The 14,373-nt window shown below is 45.1% G+C and overlaps 1 protein-coding gene across 1 annotated transcript in view; it reads left to right on the top strand.

Annotated features, from left to right (window-relative positions):
- LOC119185176 (ribonuclease H2 subunit B) overlaps positions 1-13,635 on the top strand; it is a 31,519-nt gene extending 17,884 nt beyond the window's left edge. Inside the window, exons 9-10 of the mRNA XM_075886003.1 lie at positions 5,773-5,853; positions 13,135-13,635. Of these exons, the coding sequence (XP_075742118.1) occupies positions 5,773-5,853; positions 13,135-13,224 (171 nt within the window). The 3' untranslated portion in view covers positions 13,225-13,635. The remainder of the gene's footprint in view (positions 1-5,772; positions 5,854-13,134) is intronic.
- Positions 13,636-14,373: the final 738 nt, after the last annotated feature.

Raw genomic sequence — 14,373 nt, 5'->3', positions numbered from 1 at the left:
AGTCATGTAGCTCTTATGGCCACTTTGCTAACTTGATGTGTACCAAAACTGACAAGGCATAATAGGAGCGCATGGCTAACATGATTGACTGGTCATAACATGAAAATTATGCCATGCATTTTATGTGCGCCTTGTGTTTGCTCGCGTAATGAACGCACTCGCATAATAAAGGCACCCCCAACTTCAGCCATCAAAGTTTGAATATTTTTGTTCCCGTGTAATAAACGCACCCCCTACATTCATCCGCTGCAGTCCCGCTAACCGACACCTGGCGCCTCCTCACCCGTTGGATCTATTCCGTTTTTTATTACTTTGCTGACCCACCTCAACCACCTCAGCTCCCTCCCTCCCTTCGCCTGTTGCCGAGTGGCTATTGCTTTTCTTTGTATCTGCCCATGCTAGGTCCGTCGGTGCTTCTTGCGAAACCCCCCTCCCCTTCTTTTTAGCCTACTTTCTTTTTTCTTCACTCTAACTGTCCCTTCATTCCCTGTTCCTCTGTGAGTGTATCCGTTGAGGTGTCCTCAGATGAGAGACAGCTATCGTGCACTCCACACCCCTTTTTTTTACCTTGCCACCTTTTCCTAAACAATCACCCCCTCCCCCCCCCCCCCCCCCCAAAGAAAGCCCAACCTCGTGCACGCGATTTTCGAGCAAAGATGGCAGGATTTGCTGTCGCGAAGGGTCATTCGTCACTATCACAATGCAGGTTTCTGGAAAACCAGAAAAAAATCGCTTGTCGTCCAGAGAAGATCATGACGATTTCCGCAACATGGTAGCACCCCCAATTCTCGCTTCGCTTGTTATTCACGCGTAGAAGCGCTTCTCATGTAGAAGCGAGGCGGCAGCCGCATTTTGTCGCTAATCTTGTTATTGACGGTTTGTTTTGATGCTTCAGGGATAGCTTGCAGCAATGATCGTTACTTGCTACCATGACCTAGTCGTGCTTGCTACAAGGTTAACGGCGTCATCACGGTCGCCGTGCAAGGTTGCAGCTAAGTTAGCTAAGTGCCTCGTAGCGCACGGTTTTGGGCGCTTCTCAAGATCACATCAGATACCACTGCTGCTGTTAAACAATTGTGAGAAAAGATAGCCGCAAAAAGTTTTTATGGCGTGCGCAGGCGGCTCAGAGAGAGCTTGCAGAAGGTAGTGCCATCAACCACCGAAGATGAGTAAAGTGCAACAAAGAAGCGGTTTGCAAACAGTGTACACGTATGTAAATTACGAAAGGCTAAGCAACCTTACTTATTTTTTGCATTACTGCATTTTTTGCTCCTCCCGAAAAAGTTTTCATAAAATTTACCCCACGTAATAAACGCACTCCTTAACTTTGCTTAGATTTTTCGAAAAAAAAAGTGCGTTCATTACGTGAGTAAATATTGTATATGACCCGGTCATGAAGCTCTAATGGTGGTTTTATTAACTTGTTAAGAACCAACTTGTTAAGTACTGCATTGCATATGGGTGAGACCATATCCAGTGTAGTTCGATGCTTCCATCATGTTGCATTTCAATTTATTCAAGGGACTTGGTAATGCTCGTTTCGTCGCTAGTGACCCTTGTGAAATTGTTAGCACCAACGGGAGTAACTGTCAGTTGTCTAGTAATAAGGTGAACCCTCGATAATTAGTACCAGCTGCAAATGCGGCATGATCATTCACAAAAGGGTAGTGCGCGTTTACATGTATACATTCGATTCTCCAGACATGTGCCATTGCCACCAATAAATAAATACAGTACCACAGCAGATGTTGCTCGAAGTTCCCACCAGAAAGTTATTTCTTTCATTTTGGCAAAGTGTAGGAAATATGCTTGGCTAGCACGCTTGCACGATCATTTCATTGCGTGCAGTGGCGATGTCAATGAGCATTTTGAAACAATTACAGGGTCCAGGATACTCAGCGACAGAGATGGTGAAAGCATGGGCACTGTCGACTTTTCGTGATACATGTGTGCGCTTTTCTACCGCGATCTGGTACTAAGTAACAATTGGCAGTCTGATAGAAATGCGGAGCAGTCGCATGGACTTGATCATCTGCTGTTTAGTTGTGTGCTGCATGGCACCAGTGGCCATCGCGCCACCGTTGCCTGGAGGCTCGCTGTACAATGCGCATTGATTCGCTGTGTCAATTGCTCGTCCCCAACTTTCTCCAGATTGAATACATATAAGCAGAGTAGTGTGTTTGATTAGCGTGAAGATAACAGACTTCCGCTAGGAGTGCACCATAATTATTTAGCGATTATGAAAACAAGAGATAAGCATCTCTTATTCCATGTTTTCTCTAAATTATTTCATTGTCACCTCTGATGTTTAATGATTGAAACACGCACACACGCATTTGTGGGTCATCAGTACTAAATGCTTAGTGAAAAACCACTAAACGTTTTTTTACCTGAAACAATTTCGATTGATGATGATATTTGACCCTAGAAGGCTGCTCCAAAACTAACTTGCATTGCTCCAAAACACACCTTTTGTTGCTCTGAACATGCTCCAAAACTCCCCTTTTACTGTGCCAAAACTGCTCCAAAATAGCATTATTTCTGCTCTCTGAGCTGCTCTAAAACACTAAAAGTCCACTTGCACCCCTGATTCTGCGTTTTCATTCTCATGCGGACTCTTCTATTGCCCAGACTCTCTGCCGTGCAGAGGAAGCATGTCGCCTAGCTCAGCTCCGTACTTTGGCATCCCAGGATGATTCACGGCACAATAACCTCGTACGAGGAAGAAGACAAAGTATAGCTGTGGACACACTTTCACGATCCCGGCCTGTACCAGAAGTTTCTGGCTGTTACACCGGCCCTTTTGTCATTGTCGATCGCCTAAATGATGGGACGTATTCCATCGGTCACCTCGTATCTCACGGCTACTGTTCTAGGCAGACGGAGCTTGCTCACATCGCCCTCCTAAAGCGCTTTCATCCTCGTGACTCTTAGCACACGTGATATTCACCCAGAAGGCTTCATCTGGGAAAGGTGGAGTGTCACGCTGAAGTGGCAACGTGTCAACGAAGGAAGAAGAAAACGAAGTGGTCTGTCTTGAAAGCAGCTTGTTGACGGCACAGCTACCCTTCGCTATTCATCCTTGAATAAGCACATCTAATTGTAAAAATACACTAAAAACACTTAATGGGAACAATAATTTTTTAATGATCAAGAAAGCTTTAAGGAATTACTTTTTGTTTTAAACGAGAAATTATTTTTCAAGTTATGTTTGTCGATCGCTCTGCTTTTTAGCTACCACGTAAGAGCACATCGCAGTGAGCAGCACAACTTGTGTGGACGTGAGGTTTGCCGAGGAACATCGAGACAACATAGTCAATTTTCTTCATGCTCATTTAAATGTGTTAGCCGGAGTCATCAAGTAATGTGAAGACCTACTAGAGTGTCTTTAGGTACATGCAGTGCACCACTAATGGCCCGTGTAGTGTGCTATGCTGCACTGGGAAAGTGACAGCAAAGTTTCACTTTGCAAAGATGTAGAAGTAGGAAGAACACTACAATTAAAAAGCATCTCAAGGAAGCGTAAAAGTTGTTAGTCAAGCTGCAGGAAGACAGCTTTTTTCCGCAACTATCTTCTCCTTGCTAAGATTAAATACAGTTGAGCCCACATAGAACGGCCCCACTTAAATGAAACTCGCTTAAAACGAACAATATCCGCGTGACCGTGAAAATATACATTGGTTCAATGGCACAAAATCACACTTACAATGAACGTCTCCGAGCGCCGCTGATCGGTTACAGCGGAGTCAGCAGTGTGCCGACTTCCTGGGGACCAATTTCGACCACCGATCAGGCATCGGCGAGGTGCCCATACATTCTATTGTTAAACACCGACCCTGCCTCTGCGACCCTCTAGTTGCTGTTCTCCCCAACCCATGCAGGAAGGAAAGTTGTTTCCTTCCTTCATGACCCGACTGCTTTTTGTTACGCACCCCTCCGTCCTTTGTCCCCCCGCTACTCTGAGCACCCCACATCGCAGACGAGGCCCGTGTTTTCACACTGCCACCGATTTTTCGAAGACCGGTCGGCCATCTACCCAGTTTTTGATCGCTGGTACTGTCGTTGGTGTCGCCGGCCTGGAGTGACCAGACCATTTGCCAACATTGTCGGCCACCGCCTGTATCCGATAGTCTGCGTCTAGTGCACGCGCATACATTACCCCACCGGCTCTGATAATTTGCGATTTGTTTCGTGTTTAGGACTTGTTCTTGCTCACTTAGCACTCGCCTCAGCATGCCTTCTGCGCGCGTACAGAAGCACGAAAACGGCTGTTAATTTGCATGGAACGAATCGCTAACTATCGAAGTTGGTGAGGCCACGCAACCCGCCGGCGCAACAAAACGATTTTCTGACCACGGCCGCCGATTCTTCGAACATCACCGCTCATATCGATCCAGGCGGCCATGCTTTGACTTCTGCGCGCACAGGCACTCTTTCCAAGTTTTTCTACGTGCCAGTTTTGCGGACCTTTCAAGCAAGCTACCCAACCTGCCTCCTTCCCGCGTGTTTTGGTTTTTAAGGTCGCCCTCCCGCCGCATCCTCCCCTCTCTTTATCACAACTTCTTGCTTTTCTCTCGCAAGTCTGCTCTCCTCTCTTGATTACAACCCCTTAGCTCGTCTCCACCGCTCTGCGACGCCTGCCACGCTGGCTCGAATTAGTTTCGTTTTCTGACTGGAAACGGGCCCAGAGCTGTACCACGCGTTCTGGCATGCGTGTTGCGTGTGCGCTTCTTGCTTGCTCTCGGTGTGCGTGTGTGGTCAGGATGGCGAATGGGGGGCCTTGCACGCTTTTTTCTGCCGCTCAACAAAACGTCGAACGTGTGACCGCTTGGCTTAGGGTGTAATCCGCACGTTAGGTGCCGCGTTGCGGAGTGCTTGCTCATAGTTGTTGACCACCTGGCAGCCAACTTGCCGCTTCGGGCGTCGCGGTATTCAGTTGTGGAGATGGTGAATAGTTCGTGGGCGGCGGTGACGGCTACATGCGCGCGAAACTGTTTTCGCGAGGCCGACTTCGTTGACGTCAGGACCGATGCCGAGCCTGAAGCTTCCGAACTGCGGCGGCGATTTGTGGCAGCGCGTCGTCGACTCGGACCTGGGCGAGCGGGTGGGACATCTGTTGCGATGGTTCAATTATGGCCGATGATGATGCCGACATTGCGGATCCGTGCACGAATTGGGGCATTGTGAATGAAGTACGTGGCGAGAGCGATTTGGAGGAATCGGACTGCGAGAACGACTATACTTGGAGCCAGTGCCTCATGCAGATTACGCCACGGGCCTCGGCGAACGAGCACTCTGCCGTTTTAAATGAACTCGAGACCGCCCTTATCACTTCTGCTCTTTGAAACACGTGCATCACAGATTTTTTGGGCAAAAAATTTTGTGTTTCCACTAGCAACTTTTTTTAAAAGACGGTTCATTTACTACGAACTTCGGGATACAGCGAACGGATGCCACGTCACGCTCAGGTTCGTTATAAGCGGACTCGACTGTAGATGTTTTGAAGTCATAGCACTCCTAAAAAAAAAAACTTCCTTTAAGTGAAAAATTTACAAATCGTTCCATGTGCTAACTTTTGTTCTAGCAGAGTTTACAAAGAAATTATCTTTTACTACGCGTTCTACGAGCCATAGTTTGCAGCTTTCCGACAAATTTAACGTGTGGCTTGCACTCCTGTAACCAGAGTTACCAGGTAACCAGGTGCACGTCTGTAACCAGAGTTCCCAGGTTGTTCCCATCTATGGTCATCAGTGGACATTTTTTTTCCTGCAGAAACAAAGGACTGAACCAGTGGAGCCACTGGAAGACTATAGCCAAGGCACGCCAAAGAACGGCCTCTTCAAGCCAACCAAGGTACGTACGACTTGGTGCAATCATATTGCCTATTGAAAATGTGCTGCTGACCAGATGAAGAAAAGGGGTGTGCAATGTACACTGGCTGACAGCACGTGCTCTTGCCTTAATTGGGTTAACATGGATAGCTTTGTTCAAGGGAACCTGCTAGATTAGTTTTGTGACATCATTTGCACAGATTGTATGCGTGAGTAATTAAGCAACATTCAGTATAGGGAAGCAAACAGTGCTCGCTGCCTTGCTTTGGTTAATCAGAAGTCAATGTAATTTAGTTTACTTGCAGAATACCTATATATTGTTTTATGTAGTTACAGTAAAACCTCGTTAAACCGTAGTTGGCTGGAGCTCGGAAAAAGTACGTACTAAACGGTACTAGTACTGCTTAACCGAAATAGCATCAGGTCACTCACTTACCTGTCAAAAAAAAATAATAAACATTCAGAGAGTGCGATGAAAGAACAAAAAACGTGCAGTAATTTATTAACTTCGCGTGACAGAGTCCTGTAATCTTCATTGGACGACGCGGCGTCCTAGCAGCAACAACAGAGGCCTCAAACTCACTTATGCTGTGAGCCAGCTTTTCCGCCAGCCCCCTCTTCTCGGCAAATACCCGCATGACGCTGACGCAATGCACAGCTTCGGCCACTGTCGGACCTGGATCACCCGTGTTGTCGCTTTCCATGTTGTCCTCATCACTATCATTTGGCGACACTTCGACGAACGAGGCAACAATGGCTTCGTCGGACATGGTTGAGCTGTGAGGCAAAAACCAGGGCCTTCTCCACGAGCAGGGGTCCGCTGATAGGCAGATTTTTTGACCGTGCAACTTTTAGCCACTTTACCAGCGCCTCCTCTACATCCGAAAACGCTGAACCGCATAGCCGGCACCTTTTCGCAGTTGCAGCAGCACTGCCGAGCAACTTCTCTCTGGAATTCCAAATTCCACACACCGTGGTTAACGGCAGGTCCTTTTCGCGTGCCAGCACCGATTTTTTCGTGCCACTTTCAATAGCACGAATTATGTCCAATTTCTCCTCTATTTTCAGCACTCGATGCTTTTGTCCCAGCTTCAGCATGACGCAAGTACGAAGCAGCACAAGCACACATACACAACACGTGAAAAACGACGCGAGAGCTGTACGGCACGGATCAACCAGAGAACACTTATGCACGGCGCCAAACGAACAAAGAAAGCAAAGCAAGCGCACACCGTGTTTGCGTGTTTGCGCAAAGTGCCATCGCGTGGACAACACCAGAACCCTAGCCGGCCGAGTGCTTCTTGTTGCAGAAAAATCCAAGAGATGGCGCTCACCAACACAGCCGCCGTTATCATCACCACAAACAAGCGAGGCGTGTTTCGATCTGCTTGCTGTTCTGTCGGGACGCCCAGTGGGGGACGAGATGCCGCGACGAGTGCGCAACGAAAATTGGAAAAACTACTTATTAGTCGATACATACGCGATAAGCTGCTACGGCTTATGCGGATACAAAATGCATTATGTTCAAAGGCCGCCGAGTCGGGGATTTGACTTCACTGCTTTTAAAACGAAACTACTGTTTACACGGGTCTACTGTTTACTTACGAAACTACTGTTATACGAAACTACTGTTTACACGGGTAGAACTCAGCCAGGCCGAGATCTACGCCTCACTCATGTGCAATCCTTTCGTTGTGTCTTTAGGGCCTAGTAAAGGTCGAGTTAACTGCTGTGTCACAAGTGGTGGTGGTGTGGGATAACAGTGTGGCAGGTAATTGCAAGTAGCTCCAGAAAATTGGTCGGCTACTTCAAAGTTTTTGTACTTGTCCGCCCATCGAAAAGCACTTTTGTAAAAGCATGTTTTAGTTCGGTTGGCTCTTCCTGGGAGACTTTACTAGTATTGGTCAGCAATTCCACGATAATTATTTTCAACTTTGAGTATTTAGACAGTGAGTTCTGTGATACTCCAAAAACCAATGGTGAAGCCAATTTTCTCACCATTGGAGATCGTTTGCGAGATAATAGCCGTGTTGGTGATGTCAGTTTTATGCACAGCTAAGGGAGTGATGGGGCATTGCATTTAGTACTGTGAAGCGTGTCACACGGTGAAACGGGCGGAACACATAGCGACATATTCTGTTTAATAAAAATAAATATATAAATTAAGATGATATCCAAAATCTAGATGGGAGCCGACAGATGGAAACAACGTAGTGGGATTATCAGGGTTAAAAGTGGAAGTGCCTCAGACTGGCTGGCCGACGTTTCGATAGGAGGACCTATCTTCTTCAAAGGCGCCGTGTCATCCTTGGCGTGTTAGTTTTAAAGGGGTTAGTGGTGACATCAACTCGTGGTGGTGGCTCGTGCCTCTGTTGATAATCGCCGTTTGTAAAGCAAAAAAGCTATAAAGCAGAGGAGTGCTGTCCTCGCTTCCCTTCAAGTCAGGTGGTAGTGATTCAAAATTTGTTCTCGGAGAGTGGGAAAAAATAGGAAGAAGAAGAAAGAAAAACGCAATGTTGGAGCGGTGTGCTGCAAAAGTGGTGGCCGCGTCCGACGCGAAAAAATGAAAGAGCTTAAAGCTTCGGAACCCGCAGACGGTCGCCGCTTCCGGCTGCCACTGAGGGTTGCCGACAATACGGCGACGTCTATTCCCGAACACCTATGAATGGGACGCACAACAAGAAAGTGGTTACAAAGAGGGGAGAAGCGAGCGGCGTACTTTTAAAACGCCAAGGTGTCAAAAGTAAATGATACTGGATGGTGTCTGAAGAGCATGTGTTTAATGGGGAAGGTCATTGTCAAAAATATTTTTCAGTTTGAATTATACATATGAATGTGTCTATATGCAATTACGAGGTTTCCTTTCTAAAACCGCTCAACCACTGCTTTGTTTCCTCTTTCCTCGCTTCTAAAAACCACTCCTACCGCGCACCGTTAAGGACATTGCCAACCCAGAAAGTTCTCTGTGCCTTTCCTCTCTATCCTTTCTTTTTCTTCTTTCTTTCCCATCTGTTTACTGTAACGTCCCACCTACCCCCTCCCTTTTTTGTGTGTGTGTGTTGCTCTCCTTGTTGCTCATTTCCTTTGCATTCTCAATTTTCCTTTTTGTCAGCCAACATGCTGCCAAATTCTTAACAATTCTGCTGAGCAAGCCACCTACAGGGATACTAAAGCATATTTTTGAAAATGACCTTCTTCATTAAACACTCGCTCTTCAGACCCCATTCGGTGTCTCTTACCTTTGACATCTTGGTGTTTAAAAGTACGCCGCTTGCTTCGCCCCCTGTTCATAACTGCCTTCTTGATGTGCGTCCCATACATAGGTGTTCGGGAACAGACGTCGCGCTATTGTCGGCATGCCTTTGTGGCAGTCGGACGCGGCGACCGTGTGCGGGTTCCGAAGTTTAAAGCTTTTCTATTTCTTCGCGTCTGACGTGGCCACCACTTTTGCAGTACACCGCTCTAACTTTGCGTTTTTTCTTTTTTTTCCCCACTCTCCAAAAACAAACTTTGAATAACTACCACCTCACTTGAAGGGAAGCGAGGACAGCACTCCTCTGCTTTATAGCTTTTTTGCTTTTCGGATGGCGATTATCAACAGAGACACGAGCCACCACCAGGAGTTGACCTCACCACTAATCTCTTTGAAACTAACACGCTAAGGATGACACGGCGCTTTTGAAGAAGATAGGTCTTCCCATCGAAACGTTGGCCAGCCAGTCTGGGGCACTTCCACATGTTAACTCCGATTATCCCACTAAGATGATATGCGGAAACATGAGGACATTGCATATTTCAAACTGCAGTGTCTGGCCTTGATCATAAAAGCACTAAATATGACCCTGATGTGAGCCATGCGAGGCACACATCCAAAGACCATGCTGTGTGGGGTGCACGATACAATGGTTAGGATGCCCTCATGTTCTCTCTTTTATTCTGTGGGCAAGGAGGAGGGCATTCAGGCACCTTGTTGATGTGCCAGTGTATGTGCCTCCCAATGCTTTTGATCAACACCACTTTGGCCACCTTATGGCGTTCTGATAAGAATTAGCACAAGAAAAAATGTGGCACACAAGAAAGACACACAAGGGATGAGCGTGCCTCCCTTGTGTGTTTGTCTTGTGTACTGCATTTTTTCTTGCACTAATTCATGTCAGTATGCACGAAGTAGGCCCTCAAAAAGTCCTTTTAACTAATCGCATTTGACAGCTGTGCTGCACGACACAGAATTATGCAAATTCATTCACAAAAGCTTTGCGTTACACAACAATCGGATCATCACACCTGCCCAAGTTAAACTTCTTGCGCATCTTTTTTTTTTGTAGCAGCATCGAAGCATTGTTGTACTAAGACTGCAATAAAACACAATTTGTAGGGGTGAGACTCATGTGCACATTCTGCATTTTTGTTGCAATTGTTTGCCTGGGCCAAGCTGCTTGAAAAGCACAAAAATTGGAAAAATTTGGCCGAACTGCTCTATAACAATCTCAAAAGCAATAATTTTGAAGCTGAGGACGACTTTTGCTGGGAAAGAACGCTGAGTTGACATGATTTGCCAAGTAGCTCAAAGAATACCAAGAAAGCGAGGTAGTCGCAGAACACACAGATGTGCACAAGCATGTTTCTTCTGTGCACTTTTTTAGTGAAGGATCCCATGATGATGCCATTCTCTCTTCTATGTTGCTGTAAATATGCATGACCTTGCAAAAATGTGCTGCTATGCCACGAGCATGCTGCTTCTACTAGCTGGGCTGTCTGTTCTGGCGCTACTGTCGCTTAGCGAAAAGTATAGTGTGGCACGTGCAGCGGGGTTGTCTCTGACGCTCTCTGTTGTGCGTGGTGTGTTCCTCCAAGTCCCCAGTCACTGCGGCTTTCATGGCAGCTGCCTGTAGTCACCTGTGCATGCGGAGCCTTCAGACTGTTCTTTGCCATATTATGCACAAGTGCGATATGTACCTTGTTGCATCAGTGTTGTGACAGCCAGCTTCCGACTTACAACGGCTCCACACTTGCATTGCCATATGAGGCGTTTGGCAAGGTTATGTCAGTGCGGCGAGGTTTTTTGGCATGCACGCCTCACTCTTGTTGGTGTTCCCGCTCGAAGTGACAGCAAACGGCAGTGCAGTACACTTTCGCAGTCATCTGCTAAATGTGTGTAGTAGTACACTTGAAGCCTAGGCAGCTGTGTCCAGAACAGACAGCATAAAGTGGCCCTGCCACATCCTTTGAGCATGGTCAGAAAACACTGCACTGCCAATTGGTATTAGAGGCTCCCGAGAACACGGGAGCGAAATATTGTGGTTCAGCATGCGGCCTGGAATTCACAATAAATGATCAAAGTTGGCAAAAAATTGCTTTCTCTTCTCTCGACAAATGACGAAATACGCTCAAAAAATCACTTGTAGAAGGCCTTCTATCAGCCATTGCCTGATTTGAACATGGCTCGCTCGGTCGTCACAGAGATCGCTGCCGAAGGCCATAACTTGTCCACGCCTGCGCGCCCGATCACACAGCCGCATGTTCCATGAAAAAAAGAAAAAAGTGCTGAAGGTTACAAGGCATGCGTGACATATTTTCTTTGCCCCTGCATCCCTCTTTGCTTAGCTACCAGCGCTTTCGTTGCGACGAGAGAAGAGAGAATGCGATTGCAGCATGCAACAAATCTTCGTGACTCTGCTCGTACTGGACAGATTCTTAAAATTTTTGCACCAATGAATTCGTTAGGTGATGAGCTGTTTTAGCGAATCCATTGCATGGTTACTTGAAAAAGTGTTTCATGGCCCCTTTAAAGCGTGTATTGCAGTCTTCTTTTGGCTAATCGAAACGCCGGCCAACAGGAAGCTCTGCAGAAGCTTGGAAAGAATATAAGTTGATCTGAAAAAAAAAACCAGTGCAGTAATCTGCTAAATCTTAACACTGTTCGCTGTAGTAACACTACAGTAGGCAAAGGCCTACTGCTTTGCAGCTACAATTCTTGTGCCATCTCTACTTCTTGCTTATTTTCTTCTTTGAGAAGTGTAACATTTTCTTGTTTTGACATGGTTTATATAGGTTGCATGGTTGGTAAAAAGGCAGTGTACTTTGTACCTATCTATAATCTGTTAATAAAACTTTCTCCGAAGGCTGTATCACTGCTATATGTATTCTAAGTAGATTAAAATATGTACTTGTCCCCTTGTTTTTTCCAAGCTTCTATGACAACATATTAAATGCTTGCAACTGCTCTAAACCAAGGTCCTTCTGCTGCAAAATAGAAATTTCGCTTTTCGGAAAACTACTCCCGATTCAGTTTGAGCCGTCCCACCTTTGAATTTTCTTTATTGAGGCTATAAATGTGTTCTGTAGAGATTAAGTCACTGAAAGTAAAGTACTTTGTGACATGGAAATTCGTTATGCAGGGGCGTAACAATACTGATGTGCAATGTCACAACATTTAAATTTTATTTATTTATTTATTTACGATGCTGCTACTCTCTTTCGAGAGTGTGGCAGTTGGGCACTACAAGGATTTCTCACAACAACAAAAATTAACGAAAAGAATCATAGTTCAAACACTTACAAGCACAGCAAGAGAACGCGAATATCATCAATACGATCGAAGAATGCAGGAGTTAAATAATAATAATACTTGATATATAAAATGACCCCAAAATATAATGCATGTTTTAAATATTATGCAGTGCTAACATCAAACTGAATGCAAGAAAGAGGAAAAGATATGACGCTAATTGAAGACTGGACGAATGTCATTACGATAGCTTTAGTATTGGGACTGGAGACGTATTAAAAACTTGATTTGTAAGCCTTGAGAGCTTGTTTGAAAATGTCTAAATTATCGTTAAATGTAGTTGTTAACAAAGAAAAAAGAACCGAACTTGTATCACTTTATAGCTACCTTGACTTTTCATAAATAGCTCCTGTTATGCTCGCACAGTTTTTTCTATTTGTGCCGTAAATTCAGATAATGAATCTGTGTTGGTGATAGCAGCATCAAGTTGGTTCCATTCTGCTATTGCGAGTCCAATAAGTTTTACAGTCTTGGGTACGGTTTTTCAGTGGCGATACCCTGTTTATAACTAATGCTGCTGGATATATTAATTAATGTATTTTGTGGTGAGGTAGGTGTGGTTTCATTAATATTAACTAGCCTAATCTAATTGTGTGTTAAGTTATGCTATAACATGGTATGACTACATAAAAATAAATGCACTTGAACACAGGACTATAGTGTAACGCCAAAGTTGCATGGTGTCTTTTATTGTTTTCATCTCCTTTACAGTGTGCTTTTCATGTTTTGTTGCAGACTCCAAAGCTGACAGCTAGCCAGAAAAAGTTGCAGAAGGTGGACAAGACGGGCATGAAAAGCATTTCAAGTTTTTTTGTCAAGAAATGATTGGGACATCTTTGGTGCTTGCTTCAGTGTCCTGCAGGGTCTGTTTGGTTGTCTACACAACCGAGACCTACCACATCAGCTCCTGCTGGTTGTGAACACTCGTAGGTTGATGCTCCCATAAGCTTGGTATCCCAGCGCTCCAAGAGGGTGGACATTGCTTCCACTTTCTAGCCAGATGAATATCTTCACTGCATTTAGGAGCTAATCTGTATAAATTGCCATTGAGCAACATGTTGAAAGCTTTGTTGACTGTTGTCAGCTTCTGTGAAAAGCATGTTGCTGTTTGGTAGCATGCTGTTTTTGTGTCCACATTTTGTATTTTTATTTTTACCCTGTATAAATTTCTTGCTCATACATTGCCAATCTCATATACTGCAATCTTGTTTCAATAAAATTCAAATGTTTCTCTGATTGAGCTATTCAACATATGTAAACAGCAGCAATGAAATGTGTGGCTGATGCTTGCAGCCCATTACCAAAATGCACCTGTCACGGGCGCTGAAACTGTTTGTACTACCGTGGCCCTTGATGCTCTTTTAAGAATACTTAACAAGTGCTTTTTTGCCAAGTATGGTTTTGCTGCCAGTTTCATCTTAGACCATGAAATGTCTCCTTTGGGCATAGTCATTCCTTGCAAAACTTAAATATATACTGCAGCAGAATAAATTTAAAAATTTTTTAAAGAGCTCATGACACAGCAGAGAGACTTACTAGTCTTTCTGTTTTGGCGGGGGAGTGGCCCGCACGTGCTAAAGGCGTTCCGAAGGACCTAATATAGAGTTCATCTGTCTATCCGTTAATCTATCTATCCATCCAAAGGGACCTCGAAACAAACTTGGTCGTGTGATAGTGTGCAAACACAGTGAGCCATCAACACTAGCCATTTGTATCATTAGCAGACTGATTTAAGCATCCTAAGATATCTTAAGTATATGCACATCACTGCAGCTTACAGCGGCATTATCAATTGTGTCTTTAGTCACCAACGCTCACCCCTGCCCATGGTTGTATGGTTGAGTATCACACAGGCAACCGATCTGACAGCATGTTCCACTACTGTCACGGGTACCTTTTCAACTTAATTTTGAACAAATGTTTATAATGAAACATTTTACAGCTTCGTTTGAAGTGTAATGGAAAAATGGAGTG

This window comes from Rhipicephalus microplus, chromosome 1 (assembly GCF_043290135.1).
Source record: "Rhipicephalus microplus isolate Deutch F79 chromosome 1, USDA_Rmic, whole genome shotgun sequence".
Taxonomy (NCBI): domain Eukaryota; kingdom Metazoa; phylum Arthropoda; class Arachnida; order Ixodida; family Ixodidae; genus Rhipicephalus; species Rhipicephalus microplus.
The sequence above is the reverse complement of the archived record's forward strand: the minus strand, read 5'-3'. Positions and strand labels throughout refer to the sequence as shown.